At 37.1% G+C, this 26,688-nt stretch overlaps 1 protein-coding gene across 33 annotated transcripts in view; it reads right to left on the reverse strand.

Moving 5' to 3' along the window:
- FUT8 (fucosyltransferase 8) overlaps window positions 1-26,688 on the reverse strand; it is a 361,102-nt gene that overhangs the window by 33,233 nt on the left and 301,181 nt on the right. For all 33 annotated transcript variants that reach the window (XM_086320236.1, XM_086320227.1, XM_086320238.1 and 30 more), the window contains 2 exons: window positions 10,475-10,721; window positions 5,498-5,674 (listed from right to left, as the gene is read on the reverse strand). In XM_086320236.1, coding sequence (XP_086176362.1) covers window positions 5,498-5,674; window positions 10,475-10,721 — 424 coding nt within the window. The remainder of the gene's footprint in view (window positions 1-5,497; window positions 5,675-10,474; window positions 10,722-26,688) is intronic.

Here is a 26,688-nt window from a genome sequence, read left to right on the forward strand (position 1 = left end):
TGTTATTCTCAGCACCTAAAAGTGAATCTAGAATGTAACAGAAGATCAATAAATATTTGTTGAACTAACAACACTTTCTATTCATAAGCCCTGAGACAGCAAGTGCCACTTTAGGTGGCTTTTCCCACACAGTATTTCCCAAAGGTTAGAACTATGCTTTATTTTCCTTTGCATCACAGCATCTAGAACTCCACATAGTCACGTGGATAAACACATGAACAGTGAGTGCTACCCACGACTGGGACATTTTCCTAATTCCCTAACAGCTGCTTCAGATTTCTCTTCATTCCACAGCCTCCAAGGAGCTTTCTCTCACTGCCTCTAATAATGACTGTGAAGAAAAAGTCTCTGAGCACTGTTTCAGACTGGTATTCAGTGATCAGATCCATTTGGCCTCATTATTTTTGACATTTTGCCCTCCCAGCTCTGAATCAGGGAGATGAAGGAAATGTCACGTTTGTTCTATAAAGAAAACAACCAAAGAGACTTTTAATGTGATTCCTGTGAAGATGCATATATCCAGGCATGGGGCTAAAACAGAAACAAATAAATATGAAGGCTGGAGGGTGAAGGAGGAGGGAAATGGGTTAAAACACACCAGCACAGGTTGTATCCTAGAGTAAAGACTAACTCTGTCAGCGTGGTATGGGTACTCAGTGGAACAAACAGAGTGATCCTTTTACTGAGAAGTGATACTAACATTATGCCCTTCCGAACTTAAAGGCCTCTTTCTGGCACCAAACCAAAAGGGCACCTAAGTTCCTCAGGTCTTATCTCTATATGCAAAAGAGCTTGATGAAAGATACTGAGTGTTGAAAAAAACACAAACAATGGAAATAATGAAGGAAGGAGATTCTGTACTTTCAACAATGAGCAAGGAAAACTCCACACAAACATGCTTCTTTCCGTCTTATGCCCACAAGTATGCAGCAGAGGAGGTCTTCCACTGTAAGGCTGCAGAGACTGGCAATGATTTTAAAAAGCATCTTTTCTTCCTCCATGTTGTAAAAATTTATTTTTTATATCACCCACAAAGAACTAACTTGAAATTAAAAATAGTATCAAATTTTCTTTTGTGAAATCTTTCTTCAGATTGAGAGAAAGACTCCTCTTGACTTCACTACCTAGCATACAACTCCTTCAGGACAAGTACTGATATATGATGACACTGTGATTAATGGTTACATGTATACTGCCTATCAGCTAGATACTCCTTGAGAGGAGAAGCCACATATTATTTTTGGTTTCTTTGTGTATTCCTAATGTGAGAAATGTCAGGCTGGATGAAGGCACAAGCTGGAATCAAGATTTCTGGGAGAAATATCAATAACCTCAGATATGCAGATGACACCACCCTTATGGCAGAAAGTGAAGAGGAACTAAAGAGCCTCTTGATGCAAGTGCAAGAGGAGAGTGAAAAAGTTGGTTTAAAACTCAACATTCAAAAAATGAAGATCATGGCACCTGGTCCCATCACTTCATGGCAAACAGATGGGGAAACAATGGAAACAGTGACAGATTTTATTTTCTTGGGCTCCAAAATCACTGTAGATGGTGATTGCAGCCATGAAATTAAAAGACGCTTACTCCTTGGAAGAAAAGCTATACAAACTTAGACAGCATATTAAAAAGTATAGACATTACTTTGCCGACAAAGGTCCATCTGGTCAAAGCTATGGTTATTCCAGTAGTCATATATGGATGTGAGAGTTGGACTATAAAGAAAGCTGAGCACCAAAGAACTGATCCTTTTGAACTGTGGTGTTGGAGAAGACTCTTGAGAGTCCCTTGGACTGCAAGGAGATCCAACCAGTCCATCCTAAAGGAAATCAGTCCTGAATATTCATTGGAAGGACTGATGCTGAAGCTGAAACTCCAATACTTTGGCCACCTGATGCAAAGAACTGACTCATTGGAAAAGATCTTGATGCTGGGAAGGAGGAGAAGGGGACATCAGAGGATGAGATGGTTGGATGGCATCACTGACTTGATGGACATGAGTCTGAGCAAGCTCTGGGAGCTGGTGATAGACAGGGAAGCCTGGCATGCTGCAGTCCATGATTTTGCAATGCAAAGTCAGACATGACTGAGCGACTGAACTGAACTGAACTGAATGCCCTGTAACTGTGTCTAGCAAATTGTATGTAGTTAGATTAAAATGGTGAAGACATTTACCACTATGGATGATTCTTCATTGGATATGGCAACCAAATGCTTTAGAAAACCATTTTAACAGATTTCTCTGGCTTCTATTCATTTAAATAAACTTAATTTTAGGAAGAGCTCATCTAGCATTTTTCATAAAGAGCAAAATAAATATGTAAATATTTAATCTGAGAGATTTTTAATGGCTTGTTTTTTTCTCCTGTTCCACTCCTACGCTCAATCTCCATTATCTCAGAATACAATATTGGACAGACAATTTTGACAGTTCTTATTTCTTTGACTGCCAAAGATTTAACACTCTTAATTTAAACACTCTTAATACTGAATTACCTGAGGAGATCTCCATGTTAGCAATAGCTGTCATGGTCACTGGGATGCTGGTGCTAAAATCTCGTGAATGAAAGAGAAACCTGAGGTGTAATACTAAGCAACAAAGCATTAACTACTGGAGTCACAGACACAAACTAATCTTGACCCCTTTTACAAAGAGTAAGTTACTCAGAGAAAAGGTTTCTTCTCTGTATGAATCCTATGCATCACTTAAGTTTAATTCTCCATCTCTTCACCCTCTTGAAGCAGAAAAGTCTTATAATCACCTTGGATACTATATACCTTGTTGAGAAATTAATTCATGTTTTTGGTTTCCTGAAACAATAACAGCAGTTTTATGATTTGTTTAGGATCAAAACCAGTCATGAGAGGTCAAAAGCAGAGTTAATTCAAAGTGGAAAAAAACCACTTAAGTAAAATAATGAAGGTGAGACACAGAAAAGCCAAAGGATTTCCAAAGAGGAGCAAATATGCATAAAATGCAATTGCTACATTTATAACAGGAATATGGAGGAAAATGCTGCCTGAACTACCACGGGGAGAGGAGTTACTACTAGCTACTGACCAAAAAAAAAAAAATCAAGTTTTTCTATTCCCACAGTCCAAGTAGATACTACTGCCAACTGTACTATAAGGATTGCTTGGTGTAAGAATATCATGCTGTGCTATGGATTACAGCTGTAACATGTTCATATTCTTTTATCTAAATACTCCAGATTAAGGAAATAATATGGATAATTTTAGGCACACCTCACTGCACTGGAAACAACCTGTCAAATAGTAGGAGAATGGTCAAGTAAGCAATGGTATTTCCATTCACTGGATATTTAATCACTGAAAAAAAAAAAAAGACTGACAATGGCTTTTTTTTTTAGCAACCTGTGAAAAGGGATCTATTGCTATATTAAGAAAAAGAAGAGTTCAAATCATATAGAATATGATCAACCATTAAAATGTATAACTATATAAATATCTGAAGGAAATATGTTGATATTTAAATAGTTGTTACCACTGAGTAATGAGATTATGAATAAAATTTTTTCCTTATTTGTATACTCATCAACTCCATATTTTCTAATGAGCATGAACTACTTTGTTAATCAAGGGGAAAACTTATGATGTATTCAAGAACAAGTAAAAGAGTAAATAAAGTAATATTTTAATGTTTTTTTCCACTAAGGTACAAATTCAGTCAGGTATTTTAAAATGAAGGACTACGATGAACTATTTCTCTTTGTTTCTAACAGATCTGCATATCAAACTGGAACAGTATCTGTGGAACTTTTTTCTTGTTTTGTGTCCAAATCTTCATTTAATCCCTAACTCTTATATAAGAATTATAAGTATAATACATAACTTGGCTTCTATTTGGCTGATGAATTTCTTGGCCTTTTGGTTTGTATGTGTGTATATGTGTGAGAGAGAGAGAGAGTGTGTGTCTGTGTGTATAATCCATAGAGGGAGCCTTAAAGAAAAAGCAGTTTATATCAGGTAATTTGCATTCTTACAAGGTAGAAATAGGGTTTAAAGGATTATCCAGTGATTTGGATAAATACTTGCATTATAGTATTCATTCCAGATTTGTTTTTCTTCCCAACATTTGTTTTTCTTTGTGACATAAAAAGGATTGAGAAATTAATTAAAAGTCAAATAGGTCAAATGACTGACTGCTAATAAAATGTTTTCAAACTGAGTGGACTGAAATGAACATAACTCAGTACCTACTGAACACTTACTAGAACTAGGTATAGTTTCAAAGTGCTTATAATGTGAGGGAACCAGAAATAAGCAAGTGCTAAGTATTAAGATAAATGCACTTAGGGGAGGAACACTTAGTCAAGGGTTCAGGGATGATTTCTGGACTAGATGGTATTACTGAATTGCAAGGAAACCAAACCAGTCAATCTTAAAGGAAATCAACCTTGATTATTCATTGGAAGGACTGATGCTGAAGCTGATACTTTGGCCACCTGATGCTAAGAGCCAACTCATTGGAAAAGACCTTCATGCTAGGAAACATTGAGGGTAGGAGGAGAAGGGGATGACAGAGGATGAGACAGCTGGATGGTATCACCAACTCAATGGGCATGAATCTGAGCAAACTCTGGGAGACAGTGAAGGATGGGGAAGCCTGGCGTGCTGCAGTCCACAGGGTCACAAAGAGTTGGACACGACTCAGTGACTGACCAACAACAAAAGCACTACTCACGCTGTCCATTCCCCTACGAGGAATTCCTTGAGAGCCGAGAGTGTCTCATGTATCATGGACCCCCCAGCACCTAGCACAGTGCCTGAAATATAGGGGGTGGGCTCAGTAACAATGGTGTTGCTCAGTACAAGCTAGCAGTCCTTATTCTTTCGCCGATCAAACTCCTCTTTTGATTCTCTGTCTTTTAAAAAAATATAATCTCCAAATTCCAGAAGTTTTTACAAGGTGAAAACTTGTATCTTACACATGGTTTCAGCTGCCTTCGGTTCTTAGTGAAGACTGTAAGAGCAAAAGGACAAGTACATTGTGTTTCATATTTAACAGTCTTGTGAACTGATTAGTGTTATGGACTGAATGTTTGTGTACCCTCAGAATTCATATGTGTAAGCCCTAACTCCCAGTGTGATAATATTTGGAAATGGGGCCTTTGGGAAATCCTTAGTGTGGAGCCCTCATGATGGAATGAGCGTCCTTACAAGAAACACCAGAAAGCTTGCCCTCTGCCTTCCAAGCACACAAAGGTCATGAGAGTATATGATGAGATGCCTGCTGCCTAGAAGTCAAGAGAAGGGGTTGCAGAATGAAGTCTACACCTTGCTGGCACCACAAATATGCTTTGACCGCTTTGACCATAACAACAGTTGCACGAGCACACAGTTGTTTGAATTTAAAACCCCCAATAATCAGTAATAACATTCAATGTAACAAGAATCACCAGTCGTGGGAAATTAAGGATTCATTTTGACTGAAAAGAGATGGTCCGCTGTAGAATCATTAGTTTATCTAACTTACTTTGTTTTTGCCTCCTTTAATAAAGAAGGGTCATCTGTGGCCAAATAAACTCTTTTTTTATCCACTTGCATTCTGCGAGCAAGAAGCTGAAAATGTTCTTCAACATGCACCATGTATTCCTCAATGGGATGGAAGGCTGCTTCTGTTCCCACTTTGTCTGTGCGTCTGACGTGGACTCTGCAGGGACAGAGAGATAAAGTCAGATTCCGCTGAAAATGCTCTGATCCACAGAGTACTTTTAGGGTATTCAGCTTTATACCTCTATTCATGGTGGCATTATGGACATTTCCATTTCTTTTTTTAAAAAAAATTTATTTATTTTAATTGGAGGATAACTGCTTTACAATATTGTGATGGTTTTTGCCATACATCAACATAAATTGGCCCTTCTCTCACATCCCTTCCCACCCTGTCCCTCCAGGTTGTCAAAGAGCACCAGCTTTGGGTGCATCATACATCAAACTTGCAAAGGCTATGTTTTACACCTGGTAATGAATATGTTTCAATGCTATTCTTTCAACTCATCCCACCCTCTCCTCCCACTGAGTCCAAAAGTCTGTTCTTCATGTCTGTGTCTCCTTTGCTGCCCTGCACGTAGGATCATCAGTACCGTCTTTCTTCCATATATATGTGTTAATATACAGTATTTATCTGACTTATTTTACTCATATAGTAGGCTCTAGGTTCATCCACCTCATGAGAACTGACTCAAATGTGTTGCTTTTATAGCTGAGTAATATTCCACTGTGTATATATACCACAACTTATTCTGTGGATGGACATCGAGGTTGCTCCCATGTCCTAGACCTTGTAAATAGTGCTGCAGTGAACATGGGTACGTGTGTCTTTTTCAATTCTGGTTTCCCCATTTATGTACATTTAAACAAATTTTTCTTTCATTTTCAACATTAGAAAAAATAAAACCAATATTAAAAAATTCAAACACATGTATTCGAAATATATTTGCATATTAATACAAGGGGGATTAGAAAATAAGTCTTTGAAAAATGCTTTAAAGAGAAAGTAATTGGCCAATCAGAAGTAAATGGGAGATTCTAGAGTTAGACTGTATATAAGGCAGCAAATACCAACCAAAAAACTAGAAGTAATTTTAAATATTTTTGACAATAAAGGATGTCAAGACTCACAGTTATTATTATAGAACATTAAATATATCATTTGTAATGTTTTGATGCCAAGTTTTCTTTTTCTTCATTTTATCCTGTATTATCACTGTAACAGCAGCTTGTAGAGTTTAAAGCTAAGTTAAACACAGACCTGCAAGGATAGTCTCTATAGCACAATCAAGGCAAGGCAAATTTTTTAAGAGTTCTTACTATTTTAAGTTCATGGAACCATTCCTTTTTTTGTTGTAGGTATAATGAATTTCCTTTCTCTGCTGTTTTACCCTACCAAATACAAGCAGAGACTAATCTCATCTGTCCTATTTAAGAAAAGCTCAAAAACTGTGAAATTGTAGAACCGGGGACACAAGAGTTACACTATCTTGCACTGAATAAGGCCTCAACTTTCAACAGTATTTTAATGAAATTAAGAATAACAGTAATCATAGTTGGTTTTCATAAGTTAAAACACTCCTTACATTTGCCCTTTCTACAACCCCTCTCTTCCCAAGTTACTAAACCACTGCTCATAAAAAGAAAAGAACAAGGTGGATTTGTCTCCTTTTAGGTCATAATATATGAGCAAGTCTTAAGTCAAGCCTGGGCTTCCCTGGTGGCTCAGATGGTAAAGGATCTGCCTGCAATGCAGGAGATCCAGGTTCGATCCCTGGGTTGGAAGATCCCCTGGAGAAGAGAATGGCATCCCACTCCAATATTCTTGCCTGGAGAATTCCATGGACAGAGGAGCCTGGCGGGCTATAGTCCATAAGGTTACAAAGAGTCAGACATGACTGAGCGACTAACACTTTCACATTAAGTCAAGCCTGCTGCTGCTGCTGCTAAGTCGCTTCAGTTGTGTCCGACTCTGTGCGACCCCATAGACGGCAGCCTATGAGGCTGCCATTTATTATGAATCTGGAGTGAGGATTCAGTTTCATTGGAGTTACTCTGTCATCTTCACGGCTATTCTTTCCTTTGCATTTCAGATGATAGTCCAGATGTGAATACTAGCATATGAGCACCTATTGTATCACATCTTTTCCTTTTCACAATCTTCTTAGTCACTGGTTCTCTCAGGAAATTTGGAATTGCTCATTGTGCTCCGGAGATGAAATGGGACAGAAAGAACAATTCCACTGAATTTCAATGAGAAGTTTCATAAGAAGAAACACTACTTGAAATTCTGATTTTTACCATGCATTTGTTTTAGTACCATTTAGAACAGGGGTCCAGAGAAGGCAATGGCATCCCACTCTAGGACTCTTGCCTGGAAAATTCCAAGACGGAGGAGCCTGGTGGGCTGCAGTCCATGGGGTCGCTAAGAGTCGGACACGACTGAGCGACTTCCCTTTCACTTTTCACTTTCATGCATTGGAGAAGGCAATGGCAACCCACTCCAGTGTTCTTGCCTGGAGAATCCCAGGGACGGCGGAGCCTGGTGGGCTGCCGTCTATGGGGTCGCACAGAGTCGGACACGACTGAAGCGACTTAGCAGCAGCAGCAGCAGAATAGGGGTCAGTAACTTATATACATATGAAGATGAAGGCACAAGTGGAAAAATGGGAAAGGAGATCTATAACAAAAAGGAACAATCAAAGGAAGAGGAGCAGAGTACTACTAAGCAATTCTCTCAGTTCTCCAAGTATTCCTAAAACTAGGCCTGGACCAATAATTTCAGAGGACCTTAAATGGAATTTCATGAAAGAATTAGAATGTTAGATCTGTGAAGGATATAGAATGTATCTCTTTCATCTAACAGTTAAAGAAACTGATGCCTCTGAAGACATTTCAGGAAACACAATGACAACATAAGGCAAAAAGGAATGTTGGTTTCTTTCACTGCATTTCAGCCCAGTCTTGTAAAGTAAAAGTTACTTGTGTGCCTGATTTTCATTATCACAGCTCCTCGAGGGCAAGGAATCCGATTTTATTTATTCCCAGTTCCACCAAACACAACAAATGAATGAATGAATGAATGATGGGTAGACACAAAAGTCTATTATTGTGTTAATAGATACCTATTATCTAACCCAGTGCTTTTTTTTTTTTTTTAATACACAAAGAGTGACAATTAACGAAGGCCGAGGATAACCAAGTAAGTTGTCCAAAGTCACACAACTTGCTAAGTTGTAGAAACTAGTCTGGACTCCTAGATTCTTGAATTCTAGTGCACCCCTCTTTCAGACAACACACTACCTCAGTGTGCAAATAACTTAGTTGTCTGCAGAACTTCAAGTTCCTGTATTTGGTCAGTTCTCAATGTGGGGGATGCTCCATGAAAACTTAATAAAGTTATCTTTCTGCTATGTAAAACTACAGGTTATCCAAACAAAGTTAAGAAGCTTTAAGTCCTGGTTTTGCCTTTATAAACTCTGGAACTGTGGGAAGAGATTTTCTGTAAAATGGTCATCTCTGCCTATTTCACTGGACTGTGTTACAGGATCACTGAGATAATGCAGTTGAAGTTATTCTGGTAATGTAACTACTATCCTGCATCCTTCTCCACCTTGAAAATTCTGTTCTAACACTGTGGTTCTGAAGGCTTTCTTGGTCCAGAAAGTACATTTCCCCTTCCCTGACTTCTTATAAGACTTTTATGCTTTTCCTCAGGGCATTAATCACATTCTCCCAGTATAATGTTAGTTGTTAAGTCTCTTTTCCCATGGACTGTAATGAGTTGAAAGGAGTCATTTAAAAAAAATTAATCTTGGTCCCCCACAGTAGCAGGTATTCAATAAATGTTCTGCAGATAAGTGAATGAATCAACACATGTATTAATATTAATCAATAGCTGACTTTATTACAAACAATAGAAGCTGCAGAATGCCACAGTCTAGCCTACAAATCTATTTTCAGGAATTACTTAAGCATCAGTCTCTGAAAGGTAATAACATTTTACAGTGTATTTTCTCCTTACAGAACCAAAATCCTTTTTTCATTCTTATATTATCACATCATCATTTTTAGGGGAGGTATTACCTTTCCTATTTTACAAATGGAAAAAAAATCAAAGCTCAATAATGCTATTATTAAGTAACTTGACCCAGAATTAGGGAACAGGCAGGAGTATTACCAAGGTCACTTAACTCATATTCTTTCCTTTAGGCAAAGAACATTTCCTGTGGTGTGAAATCTGGCATCAGGACACAGAAAAACTCATTCATAACTTTTTATGTGTGGGTATAGGACAGAGCACATGCTTGTGAGCAAAGGTGTTCTTTTGGACTTTTTTTGCTTCCAAGATTTCCTGATACATTTCCTTTAACATAAGCATGAGACTGAATACATATATAAACAGTAATTACTAAGTGGGCTAAGAGACAACTTTAAATAACAATTTCAACATTATCTTACGTTACAAATGAAATCTTTGTTCTCAAAATGGGTTCCAAAACAAAAAAGAAAACAGAACATCAAAAATGCAAAATAATCACCAGTGGCAATGAAAGAAACCTAAGAATAAGGCGTAAAAAGAAAAGCTATAAATGTGAGGGCCCCATCTCATGGCCCTCTTAGAGTAAGATAGGAAGCATGTATAGTATCTAAAATATTCCCAATAAAATAAAATTTTGCTTGTTTCCCCAGGAGAGACAGCTAATTCAGAAATATGTTTTAATATATTTGCTGAATGAATAAATGAACAGATTATTAAGTGACTAAATGATGACGACTCAGCTGTTCTAAGTGAACAAAGGAAGAATGATCTCCCTGTGACCTAAGGTGAACACTGGAACCTCTTTTTGGGGTGTGGCTATGAAAATTATACTAAACCTTGTAACATTCATACTGTACTCTAAAGTTATGTACCCCTGTTACTACATATCACTTTGGGAGAAACAAATCATATTCTTACCCAATAACCGGATGTTTGAAGCCTAGCTTCTTGGTGGCCTCTTCTATTTCCTTTTCTAGCCAAGGCTGCGGGCGGATCAAGTATTTGACAAACTGGGACACCCACCACACTGCAGGATCACCATGGACTCGTACAAGCCGATCTGCAAGGTCTTCTGGTACAGCCAGGGGTAGATATGGAGGACGAGGATGAAGACTGTCCACAATGGGGAGCTCGACTACCTGTACATTTTTGTCCTTTATTTCACCTGAGGGAATACCAAAGCATATCATCACATTGTATTGTGTGTACAACTACCATTTGACAAGAACTCACTCTGGGTGCTTTTATTGGCGCAGAAACTCTAAAGTATTACAATTTTCATTTTATAGAGGAAGTTAATTAAGTAACTTGCCTTCGGTACCAGAGTAAAAGTGACAGAGCCGAATTTCACATTGACGTTGGTCTGCCTCTCAAGTGTGTGGCCTTTTCTTTACTACCATAATGGGCTGCCATATCAATACCTCATAACCCAGATAAAGATGGTTTCCAGCACTTCAAGCAGCTAATCAGAGAATAACCATATTGTCAGTGGACACGTTCCCCTAGGCAAAGTCCTGTTTTTCATAACTGTTTTTCTTTTTAAAATTTGTATTGCAGTACCACTGACTTACAATGTTGTGCTACTTTCTGCTGTATGGAGAAGGACAAATATCAAAGGATAGCGCTTACATGTGGAATCTATGATTGTTTGTTTTGAATTAGACAAAGAGTTCTCAAAACTTCCAGCATGTCATGATAGCAAATGGCTCTTGCATACTTTTATGACAGAGCACAATGACTCTGGAGATATCTAAAGATTACAATTTTAAGACAAGTATCTCTTTTAAAGAAACAAAATAAGATAGTTCCAAAATCTTTTTTTTGCCTGGCCAAAATTAGACCTATTATATTTTCAATGATGACCATAATAGAATCTGTGTTTATTGTATACCTGAATAATTTTAATTTCAAGTTAGAAAAGAGATAGATAATTGCTGTAAATTATGATTAGTTTTGAAATTCAACTTCTGTGTACCATTAATGTTACTGCTGTTCTATCAACTTTATAATACATTGAGAACAAACCAAGATGTTATAATCAGCATCCTCAGAGTTTATGTCACATTTTAAAGACCACATAGTATTAATAATAACTAGAAAACACAAACATACTAGGCAGAAAGATTTCACAAATATAAAATATACTGACTTAAATCTTAAGTAACAAAATATATTAACCTAAACATACAAAATAACTCCAGTTAAGATGTTGTCATTGGGCATAATAAATTAGAATCACAGTTAATCACTGGGCCATTAAAGAAAGAATGTATTTGTAGTGAGCACACCTAGAATATGTTTGAAATATATTCACCAAAATGAAACACAGTCCTTAAATTTTGTTTTTCTATACATGGAAAAAGTGTTTTAAAATAAATTACATGATCTGGGTATGTCACTCAAACCAACTGTATGGTTATTAGAAAGTCAGTTGTAAAACTAAGGATTAGAAACATCTGGTTAATATTTTCACTGATATGTAAAACTCATTTCAGGAGTCTTAGAACAAAACCCTTGACACATAATATATGTTAAGTGAATAAATTAGAATAAACAAATTTACCACCAGTATTGGAGTTCACCTTGTATGCCAGTTAAGAAAGAGCTGGGCACCTTTATCAGATGAGAAACTGTAATTAAGAGTGTTTAGGGAAACAGTGAGCTGTATTTTAAATTAAGCTCTAATATCTCCCTAAGGCAAGGAAAATTAGGGTGCTTTCCCCAGTGTGGAGATGATAAGTAGTATATGTATGAGAAACAAAAAAAAAAACTAAGGTAAAAAGCTAGCCTTTTCTTATAAAAAACAAAGAGAAAAAAGAAGGAAAACCCTAGCTTCTCCTATATGACCATAAACAAAAGCAAAATTAGTACAGCTACTTTCTTTTTGTAATTTCTTCCTGAAAAGGTTATGCTAAATTTCCCATGTAATTAGCTCCAAACTTCACTCAAGAGAAAGTATTACCTTCTATAAATAATTGTCCCAAGGCCTTAATTTCCGTATACCTAGCTCTATTGACTATTTCATTTCAGAAATGAAAACTATGCTTGCACCTTCAAGACAAAGAACTCAGTATATTTGTATTGACTTATTTATTCATTCACTTGTTCAAATATTTACTGAATACTACACCAAGCCGCTTGATGAAAGTGAAAGGGGAGAGTGAAAAAGTTGGCTTAAAGCTCAACATACAGAAAATGAAGATCATGGCATCCGGTCCCATCACTTCATGGGAAATAGATGGGGAAACAGGGGAAACAGTGTCAGACTTTATTTTTATGGGCTCCAAAATCACTGCAGATGGTGACTGCAGCCATGAAATTAAAAGACGCTCACTCCTTGGAAGGAAAGTTATGACCAACCTAGATAGCATATTCAAAAGCAGAGACATTACTTTGCCAACAAAGGTCCATCTAGTCAAGGCTATGGTTTTTCCAGTGGTCATGTATGGATGTGAGAGTTGGACTGTGAAGAAGGCTGAGCGCCGAAGAATTGATGCTTTTGAACTGTGGTGTTGGAGAAGACTCTTGAGAGTCCCTTGGACTGCAAGGAGATCCAACCAGTCCATTCTGAAGGAGATCAGCCCTGGGGTTTCTTTGGAAGGAATGATGCTAAAGCTGAAACTCCAGTACTTTGGCCACCTCATGTGAAGAGTTGACTCATTGGAAAAGACTCTGATGCTGGGAGGGATTGGGGGCAGGAGGAGAAGGAGACGACAGAGGATGAGATGGCTGGATGGTATCACTGACTCGATGGACATGAGTCTGGGTGAACTCCAGGAGTTGGTGATGGACAGGGAGGCCTGGTGTGCTGAGATTCATGGGGTCGCAAAGAGTCGGACATGACTGAGCGACTGAACTGAACTGAACACCATGCCAAACACTGTGCTAGTCAGAGTACAGCCTATAGAGTGATGACATGGTTACTGACTTTCAAGATTTCCAGTTCAAAAACCTCACTCAGAACCAGACTGCTTTTGGTGAAACGAATAAACAAAGGAACACACAACACCATCATCACCAACAAACATGCTATCCAAAACATATCAATACTCAGTTATCCAGTAAAATATTAAGAAACGGGCATTCATAAATGAAAAAAACTGTCATAGAATAAAATTTTAGCCTCCTCAACAATGACATATTTCAAAATGAAAGAAAATTACATAGTACATGCTAAGTTGGAAGTTCTTTTCTTTTACTTGGTTTGCCATAAAACATTTTTATTCTATTGGAATACACATTCAAAAGAATTTAAACCTGGAACAGATCCTAGAGATAATCTTATTCAGTTTTCTAAACTTTAGTCATTTATGTACCATCTCTGTAATTTCTGCCATATCCATATGTACCATCTGTACTATTTAATGTTAAAAAATCCACTTTTTAAAAAGTTAAATTGATTTACTTTGTATATGGTAACTGAAACTATAACTTTGCTACAAACAAAACTATGTTATTAAATTTTATACAAATTCTCTTGCTTATAAAGGGCTCTAAGTTCAAGCCAGATTTTTTTTTTTTTTTAAATTTATTTGGCTGCATGTGGCACACAGGATCTTTGTTGGATCATGCAAGATCTTTTGTTGCAGTGCCTGGACTCTCTAGTTGTGGCAGGTGGGCTACAGAGGCCGCAGGCTTCAGTAGTTGGCATGTGAGCTCTCTAGCTGTGGCACGCAGGCTCTGGGATGTGGGCTCAGTAGCTGTGGTGCGTGGGGTTAGCTACTCTGTAGCGTAAGGGATCCTAGTTCCCTGACCAGGGATCGACCTGCATAATTCTACATTGCAAGGCAGATTCTCACTGGATCACCACGGAAGTCCCCAGATTCTATTAAAAGACTGAATGAGGAATAACTCAGCTATGTGAGTCAATGTTTAATTTTTTTTTCTTTTCAGAAAACTGCCTGACATTATCTTATATGCCACCTAAAGTCACTTCTAGTAATCTGTGGTAGGTTTCAGAATTTTGGGAAAAACACATTTATTTAAACCCCCTCATTTTCCAGAGGAAACAGATTAAGAGTGGTCAAGAGAATTTCTCAAAGGTAATCAGACTCTAGTGCTTACTCTACTATACTATATTCTGCTTTCTGGAACATGCATTTTAAGAAAAAAGCATTTAAGTACATTCCTGTTTACCAATGAAGAGTGCTCTGCCATTCTACTAAGACTGTTGTTTAGCTGCTAAATTGTGTCTGACTCTGTGACCCCACAGACTGTAGCCTGTCAGGCTCCATTGTTCATGGGGTTTCCCAGGCAAGAATACCAGAGTGGGTTGCTATTTCCCTCTCCAAGGGATCTTCCTGACCCAGGGACTGAACTCTCATCTCCTGCACTGCAGGCAGATTCTTTACCAGTGAGCCATGACAGAAGCCCAGATTAAGACACCAGCGTTGGTTTAAAAAAAAAAAAAAAAGTGCTGCATCAGTCTTCTAGCAAGAGAATATTTTAGATATACAAATTATACGTTAAGTTAGCACTACTCATCTGTAAAGAACCAGTGCAAACTAGCCTGGGTGTTACACCACTGACTGCCCAGTTCAACCTGAATTGATACAGTCATTATTATCTCAGATTTCAGATGACCTCTCTGGTTGATAACCCTATTTTATCAGGTCATTCTCTTTGCCAAGGGCAGATTAAGACTCAAAAAGCTTGTTAGTACACAACAAGCCTGTTCTCTGGCAGGAGCATAGGTAGCTCTTTGTAAGGGATGATCTTCTCAGCTACAAGCAAGTACTTCTAGAAGAGCCCTCCTCCCTGCTAGTCAATTCATAACAGCTCCATTTAAAAGCATTACTCTGCTACTATTTTATGTAGCATAAATCGGAGACACTAGCCCTGCAGATAGTCAATTAGAGTTATTAGTCTTCAAAAGAAAGGGCTTTAGAAGCTTAATATCCACCATAGCTAGACAGCATATTAAAAAGTAGAGACATTACTTTGCCAACAAAGGTCCGTCTAGTCAAAGCTATGGTTTTTCCAGTAGTCATGTACGGATTTGAGCTGGACTATAAAGAAAGCTCAGTGCCGAAGAACTGATGCTTTTGAACTGTGGTGTTGGAGAAGACACTTGAGAGTCCCTTGGACTGCGAGGAGATCAAACCAGTCAATCCTAAAGGAAATTAGTCCTGAAAATTCATTGGAAGGACTGATACTGAAGCTGAAACTCCAATACTTCGGCCACCTGATGAGAAGAACTGACTCATTGGAAAAGACCTTGATACTGGGAGTAATTGAAGGCGGGAGGAGAAGGGGACGACAGAGGATGAGATGGTTGGATGGCATCATTGACTCGATGGACATGAGTCTGAGTAAGCTCTGAGAGTTTGTGATGGACAGGGAAGCCCGGCATGCTGCAGTCCATGGGGTCGCAAAGAGTTGGACATGACTGAGTGACTAAACTGAAGTAATAAATTAATGAGCTTTGCTGTAATGAAAAATGTTTCAAGGATGTAAAGATTTTCGGCCCCAGTCCATAAGACTTCTTCTGTAATTACTGTCTTGTGAGAGAAGCAGAACTCAGGAAGGGGCACTCTCCTAAAAATAGAATTCATGGAGCTCAGACTGGTCAAAGCAAAGACGTCTGGAATAGGGTTGTCAGTTGAGAAAAATCTTCAAAAGACATCACTATCTATAACTTTAATTCACTTGTGGGGAGAAGGGAGTTATTAGTAACTTTTTGGTGATTCTGAATCAGAAAACCTGTCTACTTTTTGGACTCAAGCTTCTTAAAGAGATTTCCCTCAATACCCACATAGGTTCTGGCTGCCTCCAAATAAGTACAATGAGATAGAATAAGGTTTTAATTCTCCTCCTAAGTGTGGTCTTGAATGGGTCTAGCAGCTAGGTGCCATCCCATTCAACAGCCATACCAAAGACTCTGTCAACTGCTGGGACTCATGGCTCCACTGGAGGCTAGAGTAGGGAGCAACATCAAACAAAATATAGCAAAGCAAATGCCTATTCATAACGTACCATGACTGTGTTCACCGTGATTAAGAGTATAGGCTCTGGAGTCATAAAAATTGGAGTTCAAATTCTCTATCAGCTAACTGTTGTGTGATCTTGGATAGGTTATATTTAACTTCACCCCTTTTTCTTCATCTGGAAAATGGCATTGATAACAGCAATTTTCTGATATGTAAAATAGGGTTAATAATAGTATCTTACTCGTCAATAACTCAAGTTATTCTGTGGATGAGATACTGCATGGAGAAAGCTGAATACAATGCCTGATTCACAGTAATTCTCAAAAAATGTTAGCTCTTATCCTGGGACCAATTCTGCTGAACAATTCTCAAGAACCTGGCTATTGTTAGGTCCAGGAAGAGATTATTTGCCAAAATATCATATCCTCTGAAAAATACATCAAAGTGCCCCATTTCAGTGAGCCAAAGATATGCTCCCAAATACAGCAGATAAGGACATATAAGATATACACCCAAAGTAAATCTTGTTCATACTGTTTACCACAGGCAATAACAACTGAACACAGAGTGAACAGCAATTCTGATCTATGTGAAAATTCTGATACTCTATCATCACTATCTTGACCGAAATTCTGTGCTATACTGAAAGCTCAGAATAGCAGTAAGTTGTCTAAACTGGTAAACTCCCTGCTCACGTCACAGCAGGGAATTTATATGCTTAAATTATATCCACAAAGACTATCTGGACTTTGGGGATTTACATTTTCTTTGCCACAATGTGGGCAAATATGACTGATGAAATTCTTACTCAACTTTCCGAGACTTGTTAGAGAAGGTATGAGTAAAAAGACCAAAAGTCAACCACCTGTGTTGATACCTCCAGAGGCATGGTGGGTGGGGGGTGTTTGTTTGATTTTCTTTAATTTATAGGTGGCCATTTAAAAAAAAAAATCACATAAATATGCAAGCTCTGTTCTTTGGGATTTTAACATGACATTAATATTTATATCCTTATTTAATGGATGAGCTCTGTTCTCATTTAAAATATGAAGGAAAGATACACTATTAAAAAATGAACATCTGGGCCACTTTCCTTTTGTTTTTCAACCACTGCGGCTGATAGAGATCTCTTCCTGAACTTGAATGAACAACTGTCATCTGTCATATGAATTCCGTCACTGCTCTACATAAGCAACAACTCAAAAGACTGTTATTACTTCCAGTTTGAATGCTTGAACCAGTTGAGTGAAAAGTTCCAAATTCAATCATATGAAACACACTGCTGTGTTAGCAACATTCTTAAGAATTAGCATATCACTATGTGAACGACTATGCAGCATTCTTATGAGGTGCTTGCTGCTTTTACTAGCAACAGAAATGCCTTGCAAAAGCAATCAGGCTCATGGTTCACTGACCTCAATGATATTCTGACAGGCTTAACTCTGGATCGAGGACTAAAAGAACAGCTAATGGAAAATATGCAATAGCTTAGTGAATTATGCAGTTCAGGATAAGGTAGGCAGGACAGTGTCAAAAGAAAAAAGACCAAACATATTTGTTTGCTTCATGGCACTAAACAGGATTCCTGAAGTCGTTCTTAATGTTTCTGAAACAAAATTAGTCATTTAACCTTCATATACATATATGTTACTTTGCCAAGAGGTTCCAGACAGTCCATAGACACTATGTTCATAAAGGGGATGCTGACAACAGCTTTTTTTTTTTGATGATTCACATTGTGCAGGTCCTATAACTCCATGACTAGAGGTTTGGGGGAGTTTTTTGTTTTTCAGGAATACCTTCTTCTAACTTAGAACCTTCTTCTAACCCAAAGGATCCCAGAGAATCCTAGAACAGCTTTTCTCATTGGTAAGAAACATGGAAACGGAGAAGAGAAAAGCAGCAGAAACAAAGACAAACTGCAATTTCATCAAATTTAATAAAGAGCCAAACCCCAACCTCTTTCCCCAATGATTGAAAAAAAAAAATCACTTGAAAAAAAAATCACGATTCCACTCTCATATTCCTCTTATTCTTTCATCACATGTCATGTCTCCTTGAAAGAAAGAGCCAGGAGGAAGGACCTCAAGGTAATAACAGCCTTTCATTCCTTGAGAATCCCGGGAAGAAGTGAAGAGGTAAGCAGGTGTGCTGTCAGGCTCTTGCAGAACACAGCTGTCAGGTGGCACGCTGTGCTCCCTTTTGCTGTGGGGGTTTTATAGCTGTCTCTGTGGTCAGCACAGAGTTGAAGAGTTAGGAATGTGGTTTCATGCTGACTTTATAGATACTTGTAATTTTACACTAAGTTATCATCCAATTATGTTACATCAGAAAAGCCTAATTAAGGTTCCTTGGTGATAGAGTAACGGTCCATCCTAAAACCCTAAGATGCAAGAATTATAACAAGAAATTTTGGTTATTTCATGAGAGAAGGAAATGAAAATACACTCATGTTGGAAGAAGGAAATAATAACAAAACAGTTAAGACTTTTGTAGGATGTGAGGAAAAAAGACAACTTAATCAAGTATGGTGCTGTGTTAAAGTACTACAAATTACTGATAAAACAGACAAATATATTAGCTTACTAAAATAGGAACAACAAACCTTCCTTACAGTGTATGCTGTGTGCTTAGTTGCTCAGTCGTGCTAGACTCTTTGTGACCCATGGACTGTAGCCCACTTCCCTGGTGGCTCATATGGTAAAGAATCTACCCGCAGTGCAGGATACCTGGAGTTTGCTCAAACTCATGTCCACTGAGTTGGTGATGCCGTCCAACCATCTCATCCTTTTTTATCCCTTTCTCCTCCTGCCTTCAATCTTTCCCAGCATCAGGGTCTTTTCCAATGAGATGATCCCTACTATTTCCTATTATATGCAACATATTTTTCAACCTGTAGACAGTTATCTATCAATAGGCCACGAAGTCTTAATCTGGTAGATCTCTAAATCAGAGGCCACTATTTATCATAATCCTATCTTCATTTCAACTGATAAAGAGTCTGGCAGGGATGAAGGTCCAGAGTTTGTTCTTCCCATATGCTTTGCTCCTTCTCAATGACTTCTGCCATAAGCCATTTCTAAAACAGCTCCCACATCCACCCCCTCCCCACTGGACCTCTCCATCAGCATCTTGAATCAAGAGGTGACACTTGCTGAACACCAACCGTATGCCAGGTTCTACACTAAACATTTTCCATAACATTATCCTAATTAGTCCACAAAGTCCTTATGTGGTGAGTACTCGCCTATCCCCATTTTACAGATGAAGTTAAGTAACCTGTTTAAGGTCATCTAGCAAGCACTCAGGAGTTGAACTTAGACATTCTGATTTCAGAGTTTAAAGTCTTACTCCATTCCTATTCCACTCCCTTAAAGTTTCAGAGAAGGCCAAAATACCTCTCATGGAATGAAAGAGAGGGGAGAGGGCCAGGCTCCAGGTGTGAGTTTAAATAGCAAGACAAAGGAAGAGGTAAGGCAGCTCCCACAGGTAAGATCTAGATCTATCTCTGCAGAGTGCACTGGATCTAGAAATTTAGTGTTAAAGTGAAAGACATAAAACACTGATCATGTGTACTCATAAAACTATCAGAAGATGTGAGTTGTGGCTTAACAAAACAATATCATTCATTGTCATTTTGGGTTCACACTTGGGATCTCCCAAGAAATGAAACAGTAATTAAAGACAGCTGATCTCAACTTTAAATTATTCATATGAAATAAAGTGCTTGTTAGTCAGTTTAAAGCTAGGGTTAGGAGTTAATAATATCTTCACAATTTGACTGTAAAAAGAAAGTATGAATTAGCCAACCAATGACAGTCTTATTTCCTAATAATGATAAAATAAGCTTTCCATGAAGAAGAAATAGCCTACTTCATAACATAGAATATGGAAGCAAAGTTGTTATAAAAGATTTATTAAACTTATAAATAATTCTATTATTTATTTACATACTTTCAACGATTAAACATTAAAGCAAAAAATATTATGCAATCTAAAATATTTCTGTCCTTAAAAAAGCTTCTACTTTTAATTTCTTAAGTGGTATATTAGGGATAAATAGAAGTAAATAAATTTCAACTTACTCACGAAAACCTTATAAACTGACTGAAGTATCTACTGTTGATGATATGATCCAAGAGTTATGGTATAATAATTGATGGCATCCAAAATAATCATAAAATAAATACAAGTATTTGTATTTTCAGAAACATTTCCAGCCTTGATTATTATAAAAATTAACTTTATTCATGTCAGTGGAATTTCTGAAAAATTAAAAAATATCACAAAAAGAACTTCTAGAGGTGATACAAAGTAATTTTTACTAGGTTGAACATACATGAAAGAGGAAATCACAATTATGCTTGTATGTGTATAAATCTGTGAAGTTCAACTACTCCATCTTAAGAATAAGGAGAAATAATGTTTTTTAAAAGGACAGAGATCTTCCAAATGATAAGAGGAGAAGAAGAGAATCATTCTCTTCTACCTGAAAAAATGAGAGCTAAGAGGGGATACGTTCAAAGCCTACAAAAATCATGAAAGATTTAGATAATGTGTTCAAGATGTACTCCCCAAATCTTAGAATTAGGAATGTTTCACTGGTGCTTGAAAAAATAACTTCAAGAATAAATAAAGTCTAATTTTACACAATAGGTGAAATTCTTACAGAACTCATTACCCCAAGAGAAGATAAAAGTCAGATTTAATATGTTTGGGGGAAAATATAAATGTTCAGACCTTGATATCATGGATGGCAACTATATCTCTTATGAAATGTCAGTGAGAACTGCTGCTAAATCAGAGTTCTGAATTGGATGAATCAATAATATGACCCTAAATGCCCTTTTTAGGCTTCAATGCACAGGAAACAATATATACAAGATAATAAGACTGCATTACATTTTGGTTCTAAAGGATGCTTTTTCTTTGTGTACTAACAAATTGTTATTTCTTTTCCTTTCAGTTGGAGATAAGGGGTAGATATACCATTGAAACAGAAGAAGATAGAAGGAGGAAGAATATAATATTACTTATGCCTGCTGATACTGCTTACTTGGTTAGAAAAGATTATAAAATTCATAAAATAAAGGATATTGGAATTCTGACGTTGGTACCTCATAGTTAAGTTTTGTAGGACAAAACTTGTACATGATAATTTGCTTTTGTCAGTATCAAAAAACCAGAAAACGGATTCACTGAGAGGTCACTGGTAGCAGGACTAGAAACCTGGTCAAAATAGCTCAAGTGAAAAGGAAAGAATATAAGGGAATTGCCAAAAAAAAAAACAAAACAAAAAACAAAAAACAAAAACAAGAAGTACAACGTATTTTACAGAAAATGAGAAACCTGCAATTTTTTTTTTTACCATGGTCTGTGCAGGTCAGCTACACTCTTTGCTAAGTGACTTCTCTCTTGTCAGTGCCCCATCTTGTAGTCATCAGCTTGAGTCTACAGGATTTTACAACTTAGTCTCACCCTTAGATAAGCAGAGTCTCTTGTAAGGATATTAACATTTACTGAGATCATGTGCTGAATACTGTGCTAAATGCCTATGAATATTATTTCTCTTAATTACAAAAATTACCCTACAGGACAAGTATACTTACAGATGACCAGTGGAGTTAGAAGACAGACCCACCAGACTCCAGAGCTGGTGTGCTCAAGTGCAAGATTAGATTACCTGCCAATAGGTAACTTGTTGGCACACCCCAGCCTAAAGGGTTAGTTTCTCAGAGTCAGATACTCATTCTGGCCTCTACATTTGTGAATATACCTGTGCATGTGTGTGTATGGATGCATGCAAGAGGGGAGGAGTGGTTACAGGATATCCATAAAACAGTAAAGGGCTCTATTGCCCAAAGAGATGTTTTCAGATGAAGTGTGGGGACATAAAAACTGATGTATAGTAAATCTTTGACTTTTAGGAATTTACTATTTTTTCCTGTTTCGGTTCATTTTGATATTTGGCAAAACTAATACAATTATGTAAAGTTTAAAAATAAAAATTAAATTAAATTAAAAAAAATTTATTTTTTTCTCATAGAAAAAATGTATTATAGGCATGAATCACATTATAATCTCAACAGTGTTCATGTAGATTTGTTCCTATTATCATAATCATAGTAAAAATATGACTATAAATGTCTATTCACAAGTTGCTCTCCTAACCTAAACTGAAGATCAGTAAAGAGGAAAAACATCTATTTCTACCTTCCAGAAAAACATCCACTTCTGCTTCACTGACTATGCAAAAGCCTTTGACTGTGTGGATCACAACAAACTGTGAAAAATTCTTAGAGAGATGGGAATACTAGACCCAGGTTAGGGACGGGAGGAGACAGGGTCACAGGATGAGATGGCTGGATGACATCAGAGACTCGACAGACATGAATGTGGACAAACTCCGGGAGATAGTGAAGGATAGGGAAACCTGGCGTGCTGCAGTCCATGGGGCCACAAACAGCTGGACATGACTGAAGAGACTGAACCAACAACAACAGCTAAAAAAAACTGCCTATTTAAGGAGTGTCTAAGAAAATCTAAAAACAAGGGAGACAAAAAAACGAGGATACTAGAGGAAAATTTAACGTTGGCTACCACAGCTACCACAGTTTAATAGTAAACACAGCCTAAATCCTAACCAGATTAACATAAAACCTCACACTAAAGGCCCATCTATTTCAGTTCTGTGTTTACATAATTCATTATGTTCAGTTTTCAACACAAAATTGTAAGATATGCTAAAAGCCCCCCCCCCAAAAAAAAAAGAAAAAAAAATCAGACTGAAGGAACAAAGCAACCACTGGATCCAGATTTATATATGGCAGACATTTTAGAATTATCAGACCAGGAATTTTAAATAACTATGATTAACATGTTAAGAATTCCAATGAAAAAAGTGAACCATTTGCAAGAAGAGATAAGTAATGTAAGCAAAGAGATGAAGACTCTAAGAAAGAACCAAAAAAAAATGCTAGAAATGAAAAACACTAACAAATGAATGTGTTTGATGGGTTCATCAGTAAACTGGACATGATTGAATGAAAGAATCAATGAGCTTGAAGATAATCACAATATAAACTTACAAAACTGACTGGAAAGAGAAAAAAAAATGAATGAAACAGAATATCCAAAAACTGAGACAATTACAAAAGGAGAACATACATGTAATGGGAATGCCAGAGGAAAAAAAAGAGAGAAAGAAAGAGAAGAAATATTTGAAGTAATAATGCCATGAAAGTGAAAGTGAAGTTGCTCAGTAGTGTCCAACTCTTTTGGACCCCGTGGACTGTAGCCTACTAGGCTCCTCTCTCCAGGGGGAGATTCTTCAGGCAAGAATACTGGAGTGGGTTGCCATTTCCTTCTCCAGGGGAGCTTCCCGACTCAGGGATCGAACCCGGGTCTCCCGCGTTGCAGTCAGATGCTTTAACCTCTGAACCACCAGTAATGCCATAGAGATTTCCAAAATTAATGATAACAACAATCCACAGATCTAGAAAGTTCAGAGAACATACTAAGCAGGATAAATAAATAAAAAATCTATATCATGAATGTTATATTCAAACTATAGAAAATCAAAAAAAAAATCTTGAAACAAGTCGAGGAGGTAGGGGAGAATCTTATCAATAAAGGAACAAGAGTAAGAATTACATAAGCCTTCTTTTCAAAAACCATGGAAGCAAGAAGGGACTGGAGTAAAATACTTTGCTTTTAAAGAGTGAAAAATCAGCTGCTTAGAATTCTGTATTCAGTAAAACTTCCTTCAAAAGTCAAAAGAGACTTTCTCAGACAAAAATTGAGGGAAACTGTCGCTAGCTTCAGAGAGAAGAAAATATGTCAAAAACTCATATATACATACATACATATATAGCAAAGAGTGTTAAAGAAGGGATAAATGAAAGTTAAATAGAATCTTTTCTTTTTCTTATTCTTTATTAATCTAATAGATAACAGTTTGTTTAAAGTAATAACAGCAACAAAATATTTCATGATCATAACTTATGGATAAGCTATGCTTCAAAAAACTAAGATGATGGCATTCGGTTCCATCACTTCATGGTATATAGATGGGGAAAAAAATGGAAACATTGACAGATTTTATTTTCTTGGGCTTCAAAATCACTGAAGGTGACCACAGCCATAAAATTAAAAGATGCTTGCTCCTTAGAAGAAAAGCTATGATAAACCTAGGAAGCGTACTCAAAAGCAGAGATATCACTTTGCTGACAAAGGTCCATATAGTCAAAGCTATGGTTTTTCTAAGTCATGTACAGATGTGAGAGTTGGATCATAAAGAAGGATAAGTGCTGAAGAACTGATGCTTTTGAAGCCTGATGTTGGAGAAGACTCTTGAGAGTTTCTTAGACAGAAAGGAGATTAAACTAGTTAATCCTAAAGGAAATCTACGGAAGGACGGACGCTGAAGCTCCAATACTTTGGCCATCTGACGTGAAGAGCCCACTCATTAGAAAAGACCCTGATGCTGGGAAAGACTGAAGGCTGGAGGAGAAGGGGACAACAGAGGATGAGATGGTTGGATGGCATCACCAATTCAATGGACATGAGTTTGAGCAAACTCCAGGAGATAGTGAAGGACGGGAAAGCCTGGCGTGCTGCCATCCATGGGATTGCAAAGACTCGTACATGACTGGGTAACTGCACAACAACAAGCTTATGGATAAGTGAAATAAATGCTAACAGTGCTTTAAGGAATGGGAGGGAAGATTTGGGACTACTCTGTTATATGGTATTTGAAGTGCCCATGAAGTGGTGGTATACTGTTATTTGAAAGTAGACTTGTAGTAGTTATAAATCTGTGTTATAATCTTTAGGGTAACTACTTAAAAGAGAAGTTGTAATTTATATGCTAAGATAAGACAGAAAATGGGGTCATTATAATGATCAATTAAAACCAGAGAAGGTAGATGAATAGAGGAAAGTAATAAAGAATCAAGGTCAATAAATGGAAAAGTCACAAGTATGGTTTATATTAATCCAACTTTATCAATAATCACTTTAAACGTATGTGGCCTAAATACACTAATTAAAAGACAAGAACTGTCAGAGTGGATCAAAAAGCAAGGCCCAACTACATGCTGTCTATAAAAAACCTACTTTAGGTATGAAGACACAGAAACATTAAAAGTGAAGGTATACACAAATATATACTGTGCCAGAATTAATCAAAAGAAAGGTGGAGTATCTCTGAATTTCAGACAAAGCAATGAAAATTGTAAGTGATAGAGAAGTGTTGTGTAATGTTCAGGCGCACAGTCGTGTCCGACTCTTTGGGACCCCAAAATGACACGGGGTCCGTTCTCCAGAAAGACATTATGATCCTTAAAATGTATGTGCCTAATAAACAGGTATAAGACTATATGAGGCAAAATCTGTTAGAACTGCAAGAATTCGTTATTTATTTTAATTCAAAGATTATTCACAAATTCACTACTATAGTTAGAGACTTCAATATCACTCATTCAGTTACTGACAGAACCAGGAGGCAGAAAATCAGTAAAGATATAATTGAACAGGATAGTATCATCCATCAAGTGGATCTAATTGACATTTACGGAATACTTCATCCAGTAACAGTAGAATGCATGGTCTTCTTAAGCTTAAAGGGAAGATTTGCCAAGTTAGAGCATACTCTAGGCCATAAAACAAACTTTAACAAATTTAAAAGAACAGATATCATAAGAAGTATGCTCTCAGACAACAATGAAATTAGATGAGAGATCATTAACAGAAACTTAGCTAGAAAATCCTGAGATATTTGGAGATTAAACAGCACACATAAATAATACAAAAATCAAAGAAGAAATCTGTGGAAATTAAAAAACTTTTTGAACTAAATGAAAAAAAGACATCAAAATTTGTGGGATGCAGCAAGAGCAGTACTTAGAGAAAAATGTATAGCATTAAATGCATTAAAAATAATTTTTAAAAAAAGAGACAAAATCAATCATCCAACTTAGGAAACTGGAAAAAGAAGAATAAATTAAGTCCAAAGTAAGAAGAAAAAATATCAAAGAAATTGAAAGAGGAGAAAATAGAGAAAATTCAACAAAATTAAAAGCTCATTCTTTGAAAAGGGCAAATAAATGGATAAACCTCTAGTCAGGGTAAAAAGAAAAAAAGAAAAGACACAAATAAGGTCAATTCTTCCAACTCAATCTGTAGATTTAGCACAATCCCAAT

This window comes from Bos grunniens, chromosome 10 (assembly GCF_055505025.1).
Source record: "Bos grunniens cultivar Pamir isolate PY7600 chromosome 10, Bosgru_T2T1.0, whole genome shotgun sequence".
NCBI lineage: Eukaryota > Metazoa > Chordata > Mammalia > Artiodactyla > Bovidae > Bos > Bos grunniens.